The sequence below is a fragment of the Pteronotus mesoamericanus genome, unplaced genomic scaffold (assembly GCF_021234165.1).
Source record: "Pteronotus mesoamericanus isolate MK-2021 breed Mesoamerican mustached bat unplaced genomic scaffold, CSHL_Meso_final scaffold_1186, whole genome shotgun sequence".
Classification (NCBI taxonomy): Eukaryota; Metazoa; Chordata; class Mammalia; order Chiroptera; family Mormoopidae; genus Pteronotus; species Pteronotus mesoamericanus.
In genome coordinates, this window is record NW_026555302.1 from 16,070,462 (window position 1) to 16,086,364 (window position 15,903).

Sequence of the window (15,903 nt, forward strand, 5' to 3'; positions counted from 1 at the left end):
TTAGTACTCACACAAGCAGCAAAGATCTTCAGTCACCCCCTTGGGTGGGGGTGGAAGGGCCCACAGGAGCCCACGAGCACCCGCCCGCCTGCGGCGGCACCAGCGGGCGTGCGCGAGGCCAATCCGTGCGCAGCAGCAGCAGCAGCAGCAGGGAGAACGGGGGTGGGGCGGGGGCTGGGGGGGCCTTGTGGTGCTCAGCCTCTCCGGGCCGCGGCTGTGGGCCCCATGCCGACTCCTCGGTGGCCATCCCCGGGGGGGCACTGGAAGCAGCGTCACCTGAAGTGTCGGCGCATTAGGAAGTCGGGTGCAACGCCAAGTTTTCCTGGGAGGCTCCCCCATCGAGGGCCACCTGAGTGTGGGCGTGGGCGGGGTCGGGACACAGGGCCAGGGAGGCTCATGCGGCTGCAGGCCCGGGGGCGGGGGGAGGGGGGTCAGGCCAGGAAGTTCAACCGGAACCACGTCCCTTTCAAAGGGCAGAGGGGTCACCTGGAACCCCAAGTTCCTCGTCTGCTTCTCGGGGAGGGTCCCCAGCACGCGCCCCCTCACTCGCAGGACCGGCAGGGCCCGCCGAGGGGTGGCCAGGGACGCCTGTGCCTGTGGCCGTGGGGACGTGCCGCTCAGGCGCACAGCCGCCGCCAGCGGCCTGACGGACGCGTGGACGACCAGCGCCGTGAGCAGCCCCGCCGTCTCGGGGCCAAACCTCCGCTGACCCTGCTGCGGGCGGGAGCCGTCCTCACCGCCGCCTTCTGCCTGCAGCTGACCCCCCCGGCCATGACTCTCCTGGCTCAGTGCCGCACCCAGCCCAGCCCACCCGGCTGAGGCACCGCGTCCCCAGCTGCTCCTGTGACCCCAGACGGCAGCGTCGGCGCCCAAGGGGCACGGCCGTCCGGGAACAGCGGACCTGCCCCCTCCCCGAGTTACAGCCTCGGCTCCTCACCAGCTTCCTGGCTCCCACTGAGGAATTTAATGAGGTACACACACTACACACGTGTACACGTGTTCCCCAGGGGGCCCGGCTCTCCCAGAAGTAAGCTGGCACGCCAGCCTCCCCCAGCCCGGCAGAGTGGCGTGACCCCGGCCGCCCACCGCGGCGGCTCGCTCCCAAGACTCTGCCCTGAGGAGAGCGTGCCCTCCTCACTCCGGAGGGGACTCCCAGGCCGTGCGGACACCGCCGCACAGGGACAGGCTGGCCCTCTGCCCCACTGCCGCCTCCTGAGGCCTCTCCAGCCCTGTCGTCGGCCCAGCGAGGCGGTGCCACGGCCGGGCAAGGTCACGCACGACGCCTGCAACTGACGCACAGGGGACACACTGGGAGCAGATGGGCCCTGTCAGAGCCTGGGGGAGGGGCGGGGGAGGGGGAGCAGGAAGCGGCAGTGTCTGCGTGGTCCCTGCCGGGGAGAGGGCGCCCCCGGCCTGAGAGTCAGCGTGGTCCCGGCGAGAGCAGCCCGGCTGGAGCGCCACCCGGGAGGCGAGGCTGCAGGGGCGCCACGCGGACCCCCGGCTGCGATGGAAGGAGGGGCAGCTGGGTCACACACCAGCACCCCGGGGGGCAGAGCAGCAGGGGCGCGCCCTGCAAGGGTTAAACCCAGTCCTCAGAGAGCCCCCAGCAGCCTGGGCGGGGCACCCAGCCCACACGGTGCTGAGGCAGGGGCCGCGCCGAGCCCCCCGGCAGAGCCGCGGCTGCTGTGTCCTCTCGGGGAAGGAGCAGCCGGGGGTGTGGTGAGGAGGGAATGAGGGGGCAGGCGGGTGGGCGGCCCAGGCCGTGGCGTGAGGTGCACGGGGGGTGGGGAGGTAGCGAGGAAGACGCGCCTCAGGAACTGAGGGCAACCCCAAGCACAGAGGAAACGAGGGACGGCCACGTGTCAGTCCTTGTTCTTCTAACCCAGGGGGCCGCCCCCGCCCCCGCCCTGCCCCGGGCAGGGACCGCGCTGGCCTGTGCACTGTCTCCAGGAATAAAAGGGCCGGTTGTTCTCGAGACATGAAGCTCGTCTGCTCAGCCCAACGCCCCCACGTGCCCTGCGGCTGGATGTGGGGTCACCAACTAGCAGAGGGGGTGGCAGATGGGGCCTCGAGGAGAAAGGGTCTGTGCTGAGGTCCCGCGGGGCCCGGACGGGCAAGCGGAGGGAAGGCCCGGTGCGGACGCCGATGCCCAGTGGCCGCGAGTCCTCGAAAGACACGGCAGCCGTGGCTCCGGCCACGGACGGAAACACCATGGCGAATGTCCCGCCTGCGTGCACGCTCAGGGGACGCGCGCTCTCCTCTCCCTCCCACCCTTTCCCTCAGGCTCGCGACCCGCCCGGCCCCTGGCTGCTGCCTGTGCGCAGGCGACTCCACCTCCGAGGTCTCCCCTCCTCCCTAACGCGCCAGCTGTGCCGAGGCTGGGGGCTCATGGGCTGTGCTGGCTCTGACACCTGGTTCTCGGTGCGAGCGGTGCGCACAGCGGCTCTGCACTGATGGGCGAGCGGAGGGCCGTGTGCTGCTGCGGCCGGCGTCACGCACCTGTGTGACGTGTGAGGGGCGGCGCGGGGCTTGCGTCTGGCTCAGAGGCGGCGACTACACAGAAACCACACAGGGAGCGACTCAGAGACGCAGAGACGTCTACTTGAGGCCACGCCAGCGAGAACAGGCTCCACGGCCCGAGTCCAACCCCGGGGCCCTCCTGGCGGGCGACGGGCACGGACTGGGGCCGCGCCTCTCGCTCTCCCTGAACTTGACCACAGGGCAGCCTGGCTCAGGTGCCACCAGGAGGGCGGGTGGAAGTGTGGGTCCCCCTGGGTTCCTGCACGGCCCGGCGCTACTACAGCGACTCGGGGATGGCGCTGACCACGCGGGCCGCCTCCGGGGCTGCAGGCGGGGACCCGAAGAAGGCGCCGGTCTGGTTCCACGGCTGCTCACGGAGGTAGGGCGGCACTGACGCGCTCTTGATGTGGAGGATTCTGGTGTCCATCACCTGGCAGTCGATCTGCATCATCACCTCGTGGTCCTGCCCGTCGATGACGTTCTCTGCAGAGGAAAACACGGGGGCGTCAACGACAGGCGCAGTTCTGCCCCCAGCACGGGCCCTGGGGACGCGACACACGTGCGGGGTGCCTGGGCGACCTGCCCTCCCCGCACGGGAGGCCTGGGGCCTCCAGGACGGCGGCCGGCTGCTGTGCTCCCTGTGGGCTGGGGTGGCAGGAAGGGCCCCCGGTGGCAGCGGGAGGAGCAACGGCCCTTCTTCACCAGCGACAGTTCTGGTGTCAGCGTGATGCCCCGATGCCCACGTCAGGGGGCGCCTTCGGGGTGCCAGGTGCCAGAGCCCGACTCTGACGGCGACCCCCTTGCCCAGAGCCCACCATCGCCCCCCCCAACGCCACGGTCACGCTGCTTCCACCTCCAAGCCCTGGACTCCAGGGGCAAAGACAGGGGTCCCCACCGGGGGCGCGGAGGTGGCAGTGCAGGCCGCGTGCAAGGAAACAGGGAAACCACGCACGGCCCGCCGCTGGGCCAGGGGGCGCGCCCCTCAACGGCCGAGGGCGCAGAAGGGATGGGGCCCATCTCGGGGAGAGGCCAGGCGGCTGCGTCCTCTGCCTGTCCGGGGCATCACGTCCCCGGGGCATCACGTCCCCGCGACACCTGGGCACGAAACCGACGAGGACCATGAAGAGTAACACCCGCAGGCCCAGCGAGGCAGGCCCAGCGAGGCGGTGCGCGGGCGCGTCCACGTGGCTCCTCAGCCTGCGTTTCCATCTGCGAGTCCAGAGCTGGCGGCGGGAGCGGCGCCGCCGCCTGGGCCTCGGCCTGTGCTGCCTTTTAGGGAGATGATACAGGGCCAACCAGGTTTTAAACATTAAACATTTGGCTCCTCTAAGACAAAGCACTGCATGTAGAAGCAGAAGCCTTTCCACTCCACTGTCCTGTTTCATTCCAACGCTCTGCGTGCCAAACAGCATATATCAGGGAAGAAACCAAAGTCTGACGTCTGCTCTTCTGATTCTGCTACGTTTCGGGACATGTGGCCATGGAGCTTGTCCCTTACGAGGCCCGGAGGCCTGTGGGGCCCCTCTAACCCAGCGTCCTCGGCGGGGTCCCCCGGGTGGACCCCAGGAGGCCACAGCCCCTGGAACGGTTGCTTTTTCACCAAGAGGCGCTCCATCAGTTCGGTGGGTCTGCAACCCCCCAAAGCCAACCACTGCCAGACCTCGGGCCCTTCCACTCTGTCCTGAGCAGATGTTCTATTCTGAGGCCGAAGGACACATCGCTCCCCCACCCCCACCGGCGGGCGCCCTGTTCAGCTTTAAAACTGTCCCCACGGACGGCGAACCTCTCGTTCCAAGTCCCGTGACCTGCTGCTGCCGCGGGGCCCCCGCACCCCCCCCCCAGCGGCAGTGGCCGGCTGCCCTCCCCATCTTCAGGCAACGACCCCTGGGTGCCTGGCCTGGGCTCCTGCTTCCCAGCCGAGTGTCTTCCTGCCCAAAGACGAGGAGACCAGAGGAAGGCCAGCTGCACGTGTCCTGCCGTCTCGCTCGGGCCCGGCGGGTTCGGGCGGCGAGGGGCCCCGCGCTGCTGCTTTCTGGAACCGGGCCCGTCCATCTCACAAAACGAAAGCCGCGTGCGTGCACACGCTGGGACACGGACGCCGCGAGGACAGGAGCACGTGGACCAGAACACATCGCTCACGCGCGCACTTCCACTGCCCCCTCGGCAGACCCGGGGCCCAGCTGCATCGGCGTCCACCCGCAGACGCCGTCGGAGCCCACGGGCCTGCGCGGCGGGAACTGGTCACCAGAGCTGCTCAGTCCCTTGAACGCCCAGGAGAGCGGGACAACCAGGACTGGGGGCCCAGGGGCATGGAGGCCCCACACCCCGAGGCCCGGCCACAGTCTGAACGAAGGGCCCTCCCTGCGCGCACGGCCCCCCGGGGCTCGGGATGGGGCGGGCGGCCACCCCTTCCAGCGGGCTCTGTGCTCGGCTCTTTTCTGAGGGGCCGGGACGCCATCGGGGCCCCGAGAAGGAGGCGGGGGGCGGGGCTGCTGTGAGCTGCAGGCAGGGGGCCCCTCCCAAGTGACGAGAGCGATTGGACCTGCGGCGGGCGCATGGCCAGCGCCCAGAGGAAGCTGCTGGGAACAGGGCGGACGCCCTGCCTGTGCTGGGACCACCACCCAGGGCCTCCGGGCTCCACGGCCCAGGGCGGAAACCGAGGGAGAAGGCAGGCGGCGGCAGCAGGACAAAGCGGAGCCCCCGCGAGCCGGAGGCACACGGCCGTGTCCTCCCCATCCCGAGACGAGCTCTCCCCGGTGGCGTCCTAACGGCGCCTCCTCCGTGAGAACCCTGCCCCCTGCCCCGGGCAGAGCCCCCCACAGTGACGCTCAGCATGCTGGGGCCCGGGCGACACTGGAAAACTGGGCTGGTTTACGCCTTAGAAAATGCCAGCCATGAACAGTCTTCAAAAAACCTGCCTTTCCAGGATTTTTTAAAAAGACTTTAGAGCAAGAAGGCTTTGACACCTCCCGCCAGGCCTGTGGTGACCTGCCACTCGTACCCGACCGGCCACCCGGCAGAGTGTGGCCCCGCGGGGCGCCCCGGCCCTGCCCCGTCTCCACACCGGCAGGTGCCACTCGCTCCCGGGGCCACGGAGGCACGCGGCCCACCCTCGTCCCGCACGTGGGGGCACCCACCCTGTTCATGACGCGGCTCTGCGGCGGCCGACCAGCCGAGTGGGTGCACGGGGCCGGCCTGCCTGCCTGCCGCGGGGCACCCCGGCTGGGGAGAGCCTGTCGGAGGAAGGCCTTGCACGGATGCAGGGAACACAGAAACCAGAAGGACCAGAAGCCCATGCGCAACTACTTACTGTGTGCAGCTGGGGTACACAGTGCGATTTAAGAGGAAGAAAACCGTCTCTGCGTGTTGAACATGTTTACATCAAAGCCACCTTTACTTTGGCCGAAGTTTTCCATTACTACAACTAAATACCAGTAATCTTCCTTAGTTATGGGGAAAAAATGAAGTAACACATAGAGATTTCCACTCTGTCTCAGAACTGAAATGCCGCCTCTTGACAAAGCTGGACTAATAAACAGTGAACGTTCAGCGATGCTTTTAAATATTACGCACATGTGCATATAAACATGTATTTCAAGGGGAAGAGAACAGCTTAGAATGCGCGTTTCCTGGAACCAATGTTCTCGCTGGTCTGCAGCTGGGGCTCCCACCGACATGCCACCTCGGGGTGCCAGGCCCGCCCTTGCGAGCTGACCCCCACCGGGCTCCCGGTGGGACTGGTGGCCGTCCGGGAGCCCGCACCCTGGGGGTCCCTTATGCACCTTCCTCTCGGGCCTGGGCTGGAGCGAATGACTCCTTCTGAAGAGCACGATGTGACGAGAGGGATGGAGAACAACATCAAGGTGAGGTGACAAATCCACGGGCCGCCACCGCGGGCACCAGGCCTGCTCATGCGGGAGGCAGTGCCGTGGCTCACGCGGCAGGGACAGAGGGAGGCCTCTGGCCGGCAGCCAGTGGACGCTGCAGCTCGCGGTCCAGCAGCTCATGCGGCCTCGAGTCCTCGACAACCGGTGAGCGAGCCTGCACGTGTCCTCCGGGCGGAGCCTCGGGCGAGACCACAGCCCAGTGAGGTTCCGCCTGTGTCTGACCCACTGAGATGGCCGGACAGGAAGTGCTGTTTTAAGCCACTAAGGTTCAGGGCAGTTTGTTAACGTATGACGAATACATCGAGCTGTCAGTGCAGTTCGGTGGAGCAGAAGGTCAGTTATTTTCTCATCCGTGGCTCATCCAAAAGACACTTCTAATGTCTGATACATGTTTAAACACTTTATAATAAGCAAGTTTGCCTTTACAGTATTTTTAGATGTTTGACTAAAGTTACCATTGGTTTGAAAGGGCCAATTCGGAAAGGAGAGTCAAAAAACGAGAAGGATCTAGTAATGAAAAGATCCGGTCAGAAACCGAGAGGCTCTGCGTTGGGGGCAGGGTGGGTGGCCGGCCCCCAGGAGGTCTGCGCGGCGTTGGTGACACGGCACGGGAGGGGCCGCGGGGCACAGACAGGGACTGGAGCAGGGACGGCGGGCGCGGCCGTCGGCGGCCCCGCCCCACCGTGGGCTCTCGGGAGCCAGCTGTGCCTGCTTGTGCCTGGCCAGAGCGCTGGGCACACCCACACGGGGTGGGCAGGACACTCGGCACAGCGCAGCCCCCGGAAAACAGCCCAGAACGCAGTTCCTCCACCGACTGCCACCTCCGGCGATGCCTTGAGAGTCCAGTCCCACTTTAAAAAAAATTTCAGGTTACTTCATAACATTTAGAAAATTCAGCAGGAAGTTCCAGAAACTGAAATTTCACCCAAGTTAAGGATAAGGCTTGCTCAAGAAAGTGAAAAGACAAGCCACAGATAGTGAAACTGTTTGCAAATCGTGTATCCAATGAAGAGCTCGTAACTACAACATGTAAAGAACTCCCACAACGCAATCGTAAGAAACAAATGGTCAAATCCTAGGCGGGCCCATGGCTGAGGCGGCCCCCACAAGACGGTGCCCGCCCCCCGCCCCCGTGCAGCCGTGATCAGGAGAGACGGCGCCAGGGCGGCCGAGGACGGGATGACGGCGGCACCGTCGACACCATGGGGAGGGGGGGGCAGGGGCGGGGGGCGCCAGAGGCGCAGCTGCTGTGCAAACCACACCGAATCAACGCGCTTTACTCGCCCCCAACGCACAGCCCGCGGCCCTTTCCATCACTGAATCCACCAGATCAAAACAGGGAAACAGCTGATTGGCAGACACAGCACGTCTCCCGAAGCCTTCACATCGTGACTAACGGGCGGAATCCTGTATTTCATGCTGAGATGACACTGTTTTTGAAAGAAGCATGACATTCAAATTCACTGTCACAAACGCAGTTTTATCCACAAATGTTAAACGAGGTGCGTGACGGCTCAGCATCCGCTTGAGAAACTGATTGTGGATACAGGGACCTCCGGAGGCTCCCAGAAACGCCGAGGCCAAGAGCAGCAATGACAAGCTCGACGAGCACTTCCCCACTGCGGCCCGGGCGCCTGGCCCGCGCTGTGTGGGAAAATACCACTGTCTAAAACACCACACAGCTATGTGGGGGTGGGGGTTTAGTTCTCTGGGTTCATGGGATTTACTCTCACCAAAAACTAAGCTCATGATTCACTCCCGTTCCAAAACATACAATCAACCGAGGTAAAGGCATTCGCTGCCAGCCTGTCGCGCGAGAGCCAGCGGGGCACAGAGAGACCGCCGGCCCCCGCCTCCTCCCCCGGGGCCACTCGTCTGCAGAAGCCTCCACCTTCCTGGAGACGGCCCTTCCCGGAGATGCCGGTTCCTGTCCCCTCTGGCGGAGGCCACATTCTTAGGGCCTTACTCACTTCTGAGAAGACCAGCACCCCCCTCCGCCCCCCACGACGGAGCCGTGTGAGGCTTCAGGAAAACAGATGGTTCGGCGAAGCAAGGCCGAGCTCAGGGCGCCCCCTCCGGTGGCAGCCTCCTCCTCCCCGCCGGCTGCGCTTCGCTCCTCTGGGGGTTCCGAACGCCGGGGCCCGAGGCCGGGGCCCAGCACGTCCCGCCGCCGTCCTAGGTTTGAGGAGTCTCCCGTCTGGCTCTCAGGAGGGGCTGGCCCCCAGGAAGACCAAGCAGCGACAGGAAGCTTGGGGTCTGCAGCTCCGTCCCCCATTCCCTGGGGAAGGGAAGGCTCAGACTGGAGTTCAGGGCCCCTCGCGCCCAGGGGAGGCGGCCTCCGCAGACCCCCGGGGCACCCGCGTTCCGGGAGGGTGGCATGCCCCGACTCCCGGGGGAAGGGGTGCCCGTGCTCTGTGGGCCTCTGCCCAGCGGTTCGCCTGCGCCCTTCACCGTGTCCTTCAGTAACCTGGCCAAGGCGAGTGTTCGCCGGAGCCCTGGGAGCCGCTCCAGCCACTTAACGGAACCCAAGGGGACGCCGAGGGAGCCGCCGGCCTGGAGCAGGTTGGCAGGGGCACGGGCGCAGCCGCGGCGACGGGCAGGCGGCGGGGCCGGGGCGGCAGTGGGACGGGCCCCCCGCTGGTGCCCCGGAGCTGCGGGGTGACCGGGATGCCGGGAGCGTCCCGTGGGGGCCCTGAGGACAAGCCTCGGGCAGGGGGCACACGGGCCCCCCGATGCTGAGCGGGCGCTTCGCTCCTGAGGCAGCCCCGGGGCTGGTGCGGCCACGTGACCCAGGCGCTGCTGGCCTGCGCTGCAGCGCCCCCCGCAGGGGGGCCCAGGCTGTGGTGACGCTGCCTTCGCGGGGGGCGATGGGGCCGGCGGCATCGCGGCTGCGGCCTAGCCTTTGACCGGCTCTGCGGACTTTGGGGGTCTCTGCTTTTGTGTAAGGGCCCCCGCCTGACTCTGTGGCTCTCCTAGAAATCATGCCCAAGTTGCCCAGAGGTTATTTCTGTTACTGGAAACTAAGGTGACTGATGGGTACAAACATCTCAGAAAAGAAAAAAGAGAAAAGGAAAAAGAGAAAGACGCTCGCGGGCTTATCTGGGGCAGGGGCTGCTGGCAGGTTCCAGGCTCGACAGGGTCTCCCACCCCCAGGCCAGGCCGGCTCCGCGGGCCCCCGGTGAGCGCCGAGGCCAGTGCTGGCCTCTGGGCCCCCAAGCAGCGGGCTCTCCAGCCCTGAGGACAGGCTACCCACTGCAAGGCGGGCACAGGGCCACCTCCGCCACGGAGCAGGGCGGGCACTGCGTGTCCACAGCCCTGCCACCCGCTCGCGCACGCTGCTGCTGAGTCTGCGGGCGAGCCTGCTGTCCTGCAGGAGCGCTGGCCGCAGATTCGCGAGTGATAGGGCAGGCCGACTGTTTCTGCCATCAAATCTGCTTTGTTCTGAACGCAGACGACTGGCGGGTCTGGGACAGGCCAGCCCAGGGCATCGGCTGGTGTGTATGGACTAGAAAACGTGGCAAGAGGCTTGTGCAGGGTCTGATGTGCGGCAGCAGCAGGCAAACCCTGGAACGGACACCTGCTGGGGTCGGCTGACAGGCCTGTACTTGCGCGTCTCGACGGGGAGGAGCCATGATGCCCGGAGGGCCAGAGCTCCGCGGCCCCCGTTGGCTCCTTCATGCTTTAGTCAAGTTGCGAAGAGGTTCCCGGCTCATCAGGGAAATGCCACGCCAGCTGCGAGCAAGCCTGCCTTGTGGTGGGTGTAAGCGCCATCACCTCTTGTTGGCCGCTGGGCCCACGACGTGCTCGGCACTGAAGGGCCGTCGGTGCCGGGATGCGAGCACAGTGGCTGCTGCTCTGAAACGGCGTCTGAGCCCAGTGCCTGGTCACGACTGGGCAGAGGCGCCACGGTAACTGGCTGCACAGCAACTGTCTGGGAGCCTCGGGAATGGTTCCCTCAGCTCCCCAGCACCTCGGTCGTAAACAAAGGTGGCACTGTGCTGAGGAGGGCCATGCCACCCGCCCCAGCAGCACAGAGGACTCAGCCCCGAGCTGGCCCAGCAGGCCCCTGCGGACGGACGCATGGGGCTCTGTGCAGTGGCCCCGACTGGGACACGCGCCCAGGTTCCGGACCCTCCAGCACAAGGACCGCCTGCTCTGAGCAGCCCGGCGCACGGAACACGGACATGACTGGGTTCTGCGCAGCTCACAGGGGCCTCAGACCAACACTCTTGGCTCCGGTAGACGCTGACCTCTAGTTTTTACTGACTGAAAGGCAAGCCATCTGTGTGCACAGAAACAGATTCCCACCGCAGGGCAGGAGTGGAAAGGACCTCGCTGCAAGACGAGGGGGCCCGGGGTCTGGAGGGCAGGCGGCCCCTCTGGGTCAAGGAAGCACTGGGTCCTCAGAGACACAGCGCAAGCCCAGCGCAGCTGCACAGGTCTTGTGAGAGTTCCCACAGATGAGGCAGCTCATTAGTAAGTCAAATACAAAAGACAAACTAGTCATGGAAAAAATTACCCGCGTAACTGCCAGTAAATCATAAATAATCATTCTCAACAAAGCGGCAGGCAGTGTCCAAGTCCCCACAGGCAGGTTCTCTCTGCTCCATTGAAATGCACTTTCAGGTTTGGCCTGTAGAAGAGGGTTCGGAAGAGGCTGCGCTGAGCGGGGACGGCCACGTGCTTGGGAGGCGTTCGTCGAGGACACCGTGCGACCTCAGGAACGAGAGGAAGCCGGCCAGGGAACGTGGGCGGCAAGGATGGCGGTCTCAGTCCCGGCCGTGGTGGGCTGCCCCACCTAGCTGCCAAACGCAGCAGATTTTCCGTCTGAAACGTCTCTGGACCCTTTCCCTCGTTCTCCACTCGAGGCCTCAACGACCGCGGCCCGGCGGCCACCACGTCTCCACGCTCACGGCTGCAGCGGCCGTGCGCCCGCGTCCCCCCCCCGTCTCCCCCCGCACTCCCCTCCAGGTGCCGCCGTGGCCGCACGGGCGGTCCCTCAGCAGAGCGGCCACGGTGCGACTTCAGGGCCCAGGCGCAAGTCACACCTGAGCTCGCTGACAGCCTGCGTGCCTGGCCTGTCTCCCCCGCCGGGGCCATCGCCACGGTGCCCGCTCAGACCCCGCACGGGGCCCGCCCCGTGCACGTGTGTGGCAAGCGGCGGCTGCTCCTCCTCTGCCCGCCTGGCGCTATCATGTCCATCCCGGGGGACTCAGGCGTCCTTCACACGCTCCGTCAAGCAACACGTCCCATTTCTGAGCCTCCCTGAAAAGAAGTCTGCTGGAAACTTCTGGAAAACGCTGCCTTCCCAAGGGGTGCCCACCCTCTTCTGTTTCCTGTCCAGAGCACAGATCGGACGGCTCGGGCTGCGACGCCCCAGCACCCGGGGAGGTTGCGCCCCCACCCAGGCAGGCCCTGCCTCCCGGGTCCCAGTGGGCCTCCCCCCCAGGACCGCCGCCCCCACCGCCCCCTCCTTTCCGACCGACACCACCAGCCCCGTTCGGCTCTTCTAAGGAGCCCACCAGCGCTGGCTTCTGGGCTCCGGCCAAGCCGCCTCCGCGGGTCCGGACCAGCTGGGAGCGCAGCTTCAGTGGCTGAGGGCCGAAAAGAGCCCCATTTCACCCAAATTCTAAGACAAGTAGAGTCGTACTGGGCCTCCTCGGAGGCTGTCTTCTCCCAGCGCAGCCCGGGGGACTGGGACGGAAGCGCAGGGCTCCTCGAGGGTCGAGGGTCGAGGGTCGAGGGTCTCGTCTGGCCGGCAGGGAAAGTCGGCGCTCGCGGTTGCATTGCCAGTTACACGTCGCTAATCGATCGCTGTGTCTTTCTGAGAGAAAGACATTCTTCCTCTCAGATGACTGGTGTGACTTTTCTACTTTTCCCAGCAGAAATTGTCAACGCGGGAATTTTACTACAGCTTTTAGCAGTGGGCCGGGACTCAGACCACCCTCTCATTTTGCATTAAAAAAATTAAAACACGGCTTCAGTGAAGACTCCACTCATTCCACTGTCTGGACGCGATTACGCAACATTGAAACGGAATGAATCGCGATGACAATACAACGTTGCAAACACATTTTTAAACCACACACAACCTGGGGGCTTGGCGCTAAGACAGCGTGGCCATCCTCCCTGGGCGGACAGCGCCTCCCACAGGCCTGCGCCTGGGGAGACGCCGTCAGGGCAGGCGTGTCCGTTCTCCGGCCGTCGCTTGGTTTATGTCCTGCCCTTGTCACGTCCTCCCCAACGAAGGCGTTTCATTGACGCTTTCTTCTTTGTTTTCTTTACATGGAAATGACTTGGGAGATTAAACATAATCAACGCGTGGTCTTGAAGTCCTTCGTTTGCCTACTTGGGCCCTTAATAATGACAGAGGGGACTCAGTTGGCTTCCGCCTCATCCGCCCGTGCCACGTGGGCCGCGTACGTGGCGCCCGGGCCGCGGCCGCCCAGCCCCAGCTGTCAGCGTGTGGGGAAGCCGCTGCCGGACCTGCCAGCGCTGCGCTTCCGCCCTGATGGAGGCTCTCCACGAAACAGCCACCACCAAAGCCTCTCCTCTGGAAAAAAATGAAAAAAAAAAAAAAAGAAAGAAAAGCCTCTCCTCTGTGTTCTGTTTTGCTGGATTATTTATCAAGACTGAAAGGAAATGAGCAGTTTTACCACAACATAAGTGGAAATAATTTAAAAGTGGGAAGTGCTGACTTGAGTGCAAAAACTTCCAGAATCCTTTTTTAAAAATAGCACTTGTAGCTCATCATGCAAGGCTCTGCCAACCGCCGCAGCCGTTTCTTTGAGGCTTTGTTACAGTGTAACCAGCATTTTGTTTCACTTCAATGATCTTCCGTGTGGAGACCCTCACACTGGGGCAGCCGACAGGCTGGGAGCTCGGGCCACACAACCCACCGCTGCATCAACGCCAGACTCCCGTAGCGCGTGCGCGAGCGCGAGGGAGACGCAGCCTCGCGTATTTAGGGGTCAAGTGTCAGAATGTCTGCAACTTCCTCTCAAATGGTTCAGAAAATACATGAGCGTAGACAGAGGAACAGATAAGATGAAGAAAATGTGGGGAAATGAAAACAATTGGTGAAATCTAGGTAGAGGGTCTCCAGATACCTGCTGTACCCATCTTTTGAATGTTCTGTTGAAGATTCTGAAGGCAAACACCGGAGGGCCGAGAAAAAGAGGCAACTGTCGGCCATGTGACCCCCGAGGGGCCAGCAAGGGCAAGGGCGTGGCCTCGGCAGGAGCCTGGGGCGATGACCCTCCTGTGAGGGCCTCCTGGCGCCCTGAGGGGCAGGAACCCGGGAGGGGGCAGGACGGACCAGCCGCTCCCACAGGTTCCGCGGGGCACGCAGCCGACAGAGGGGCGCGGACTCGGGGGCCCCAGGCAGAGCTGGTGGGAGGACCCAGCGCGAGGGAGCGACTCCTGAGGACGGAAGGGCTCCTGGGTGGGAGCAGGGACTCTGACCTGAGAGGAACCTGGACGTGGGTCCACAGGGACAGAGCGGCCTCAGAGGACGGTGACGAGGCCGACAGTGACGGCAGGGGCTGCGTGGCCCCAGCCTCTCCTCTGAGCGCGGCTGCACCTCCCGAGGCGCCTTCCCTGGTCCCCGTCTCCCAGAAGCTCTGGGGGGCAGGGCGCATCACTGCCGTCTCCTCAGGCAGAGGCCGCTGCTCAGGGTGGCCTATGACATGCCCTCGGCGGGGCTGCTGGAGGCCTGGGGAGGGAAGGACAGGCCTGCGGCCGTGGGGACGGGCGGCCCCTTGGGATTAACAGTTGTGAGTCAGAAGCAACTCAGCTGTCCTGGCGACGCCGTTTCCAGCAACTTCCGGCTGCAGAAAGAGGGCAACTGGGTTCAGCAAGGGTGGGATTTCTACAGGCAAGTGGGACCCAGGAGAGAAAGAGCCAGCGGGGGTGAGGGGCTGAGAAGGGTCGCGGAATCTACCCAGGTAAGGAGGTGCCTCTGGCCACGCTGGGTGTGAAGGACACAGAAAACGTGGCAGGGTCGGAGGACAAAGGTCATGAGGTAAGGAGTGGATGTTGGGGGCACAGGGCTGTCAGAGCTGTGTGGGGTCAGCTGGAGAACAACCCCTGGGGAGGAACAGGGGCCAGTCGCGCACCTGAAGGACGCAGGGGACGCGGCAGGGGACGGCAGAGACAGCGTGGAGGCGGCTGCAGTGCGGCAGGGATGGTGCCCCCCGCCCCTGCCGTGGGCTCAGGGAGCCCAGGCGGGCGCAGCAGCCTCCTCGGGTGAGCGCAGGCGAGGGCGCGGGATGGGCCGAGGAGGGCCCGTGGCCTCCTGCCCCAGGGCCGCTATCAGAGCCACAAGCTGGGCCAGCCCCTCCCACCGGCGGGGCTGAAGGCCAGGCCCTTTGGAGCGAGGCCCACTGTTCAGGCTGAGGGTGAGGGTGTTCCCCGAGCCTGTGGTTTGGAGCGCAAGACACCGCACCCTGGGCCCGGGGCGCGCCTTTACTGAAGGAGGACGATGTGTTCCCCTGCCTCACTGGTTTTCTTACGTTGTTCTAGATGCCTTTCTAAGACTGAGGCTACGGTGAAATTCTTTCATGCTTTCATGAACAGTTACGCTCTGTCTCTAAGGTTGGCTCCTGCACATCTCTAACGAGCTGTCTGCAGTCCCCTGCGGTCTCAGGTGCACAGCGACTGTCTAACGCGTGCTCCCCGCGACCCCTGTTGTTGGACTCCGTCTCGTGTCCCAGCGTTGGTTCTGTGGTTGCAGATGATGGGCCAACGGTGACCGTCAACAGTGTGCGGGCGGGGTCCGCGGCGGGTGAGCTCGAGGGCTTCCATATTCCTCGCCTGCAGCCCCCAGGAGCCCCTGACACTGGGTGGAGGGCCCGCGGGGGCTCCCGCCGCCCTGACACGGGCCTGAGGCGGCGGCCAGCCCCCGGGTCGCCAGAGCCCAGCCTGGGGAGTGCGAGCCGCGCTCAGCCGGTGGGCCTCACTTGTTCCCAGCCTGCCTGGCACCGGGAGGAAGCCGCTCCCCTCTCCATGGGAACACAGCTTGAAGCAATCTCTCCCTCGCTGCATTTCTTTAGTGCTTCTCCTGTTCCCACGGGACTTTCTCTTTGGAGCAGAGATTTCTGTTTGTCTTATTTTTTCCTTCTTGAGTATGTTAAGCAAGTATGCTCTGCCTTAACATCTTTGGATAGTCTTTTATTTCTTTTTAAATCTTCACCCGGGGACATGTTTATTGATTTTAGAGAGAGAGGCAGGGAGAGAGACAGAGCGAAACATCGATCGGTTGCCTCCCGTACACGCGCCAACCAGGGATCAAACCTGCAACCTTTAGGTGCACAGGACGACACTCCAACCAACCGAGCCTCCAGCCAGGGCCATCTCTGGATGGTCTTAAAGGGTTGCCGTCTGACATGCATTCTATTCAATAGCCAGCGCTAACAAACAAAAAGCAACGTAGCACTATCACATCCATCAGTACAATGGGTCAAACACAAATAGGCTTCCGAGGTCCGGCCTGGAA

The 15,903-nt window shown here is 64.3% G+C and overlaps 1 protein-coding gene across 5 annotated transcripts in view; it reads right to left on the reverse strand.

Moving 5' to 3' along the window:
* Positions 1–2,305: 2,305 nt before the first annotated feature.
* The window catches only part of ATF6 (activating transcription factor 6), an 80,293-nt gene continuing 66,695 nt past the window's right edge, over positions 2,306–15,903 (reverse strand). For all 5 annotated transcript variants that reach the window (XM_054587842.1, XM_054587843.1, XM_054587841.1 and 2 more), the window contains one exon: positions 2,306–3,003. In XM_054587842.1, the coding sequence (XP_054443817.1) occupies positions 2,798–3,003 (206 nt within the window). In that variant the 3' untranslated portion in view covers positions 2,306–2,797. The remainder of the gene's footprint in view (positions 3,004–15,903) is intronic.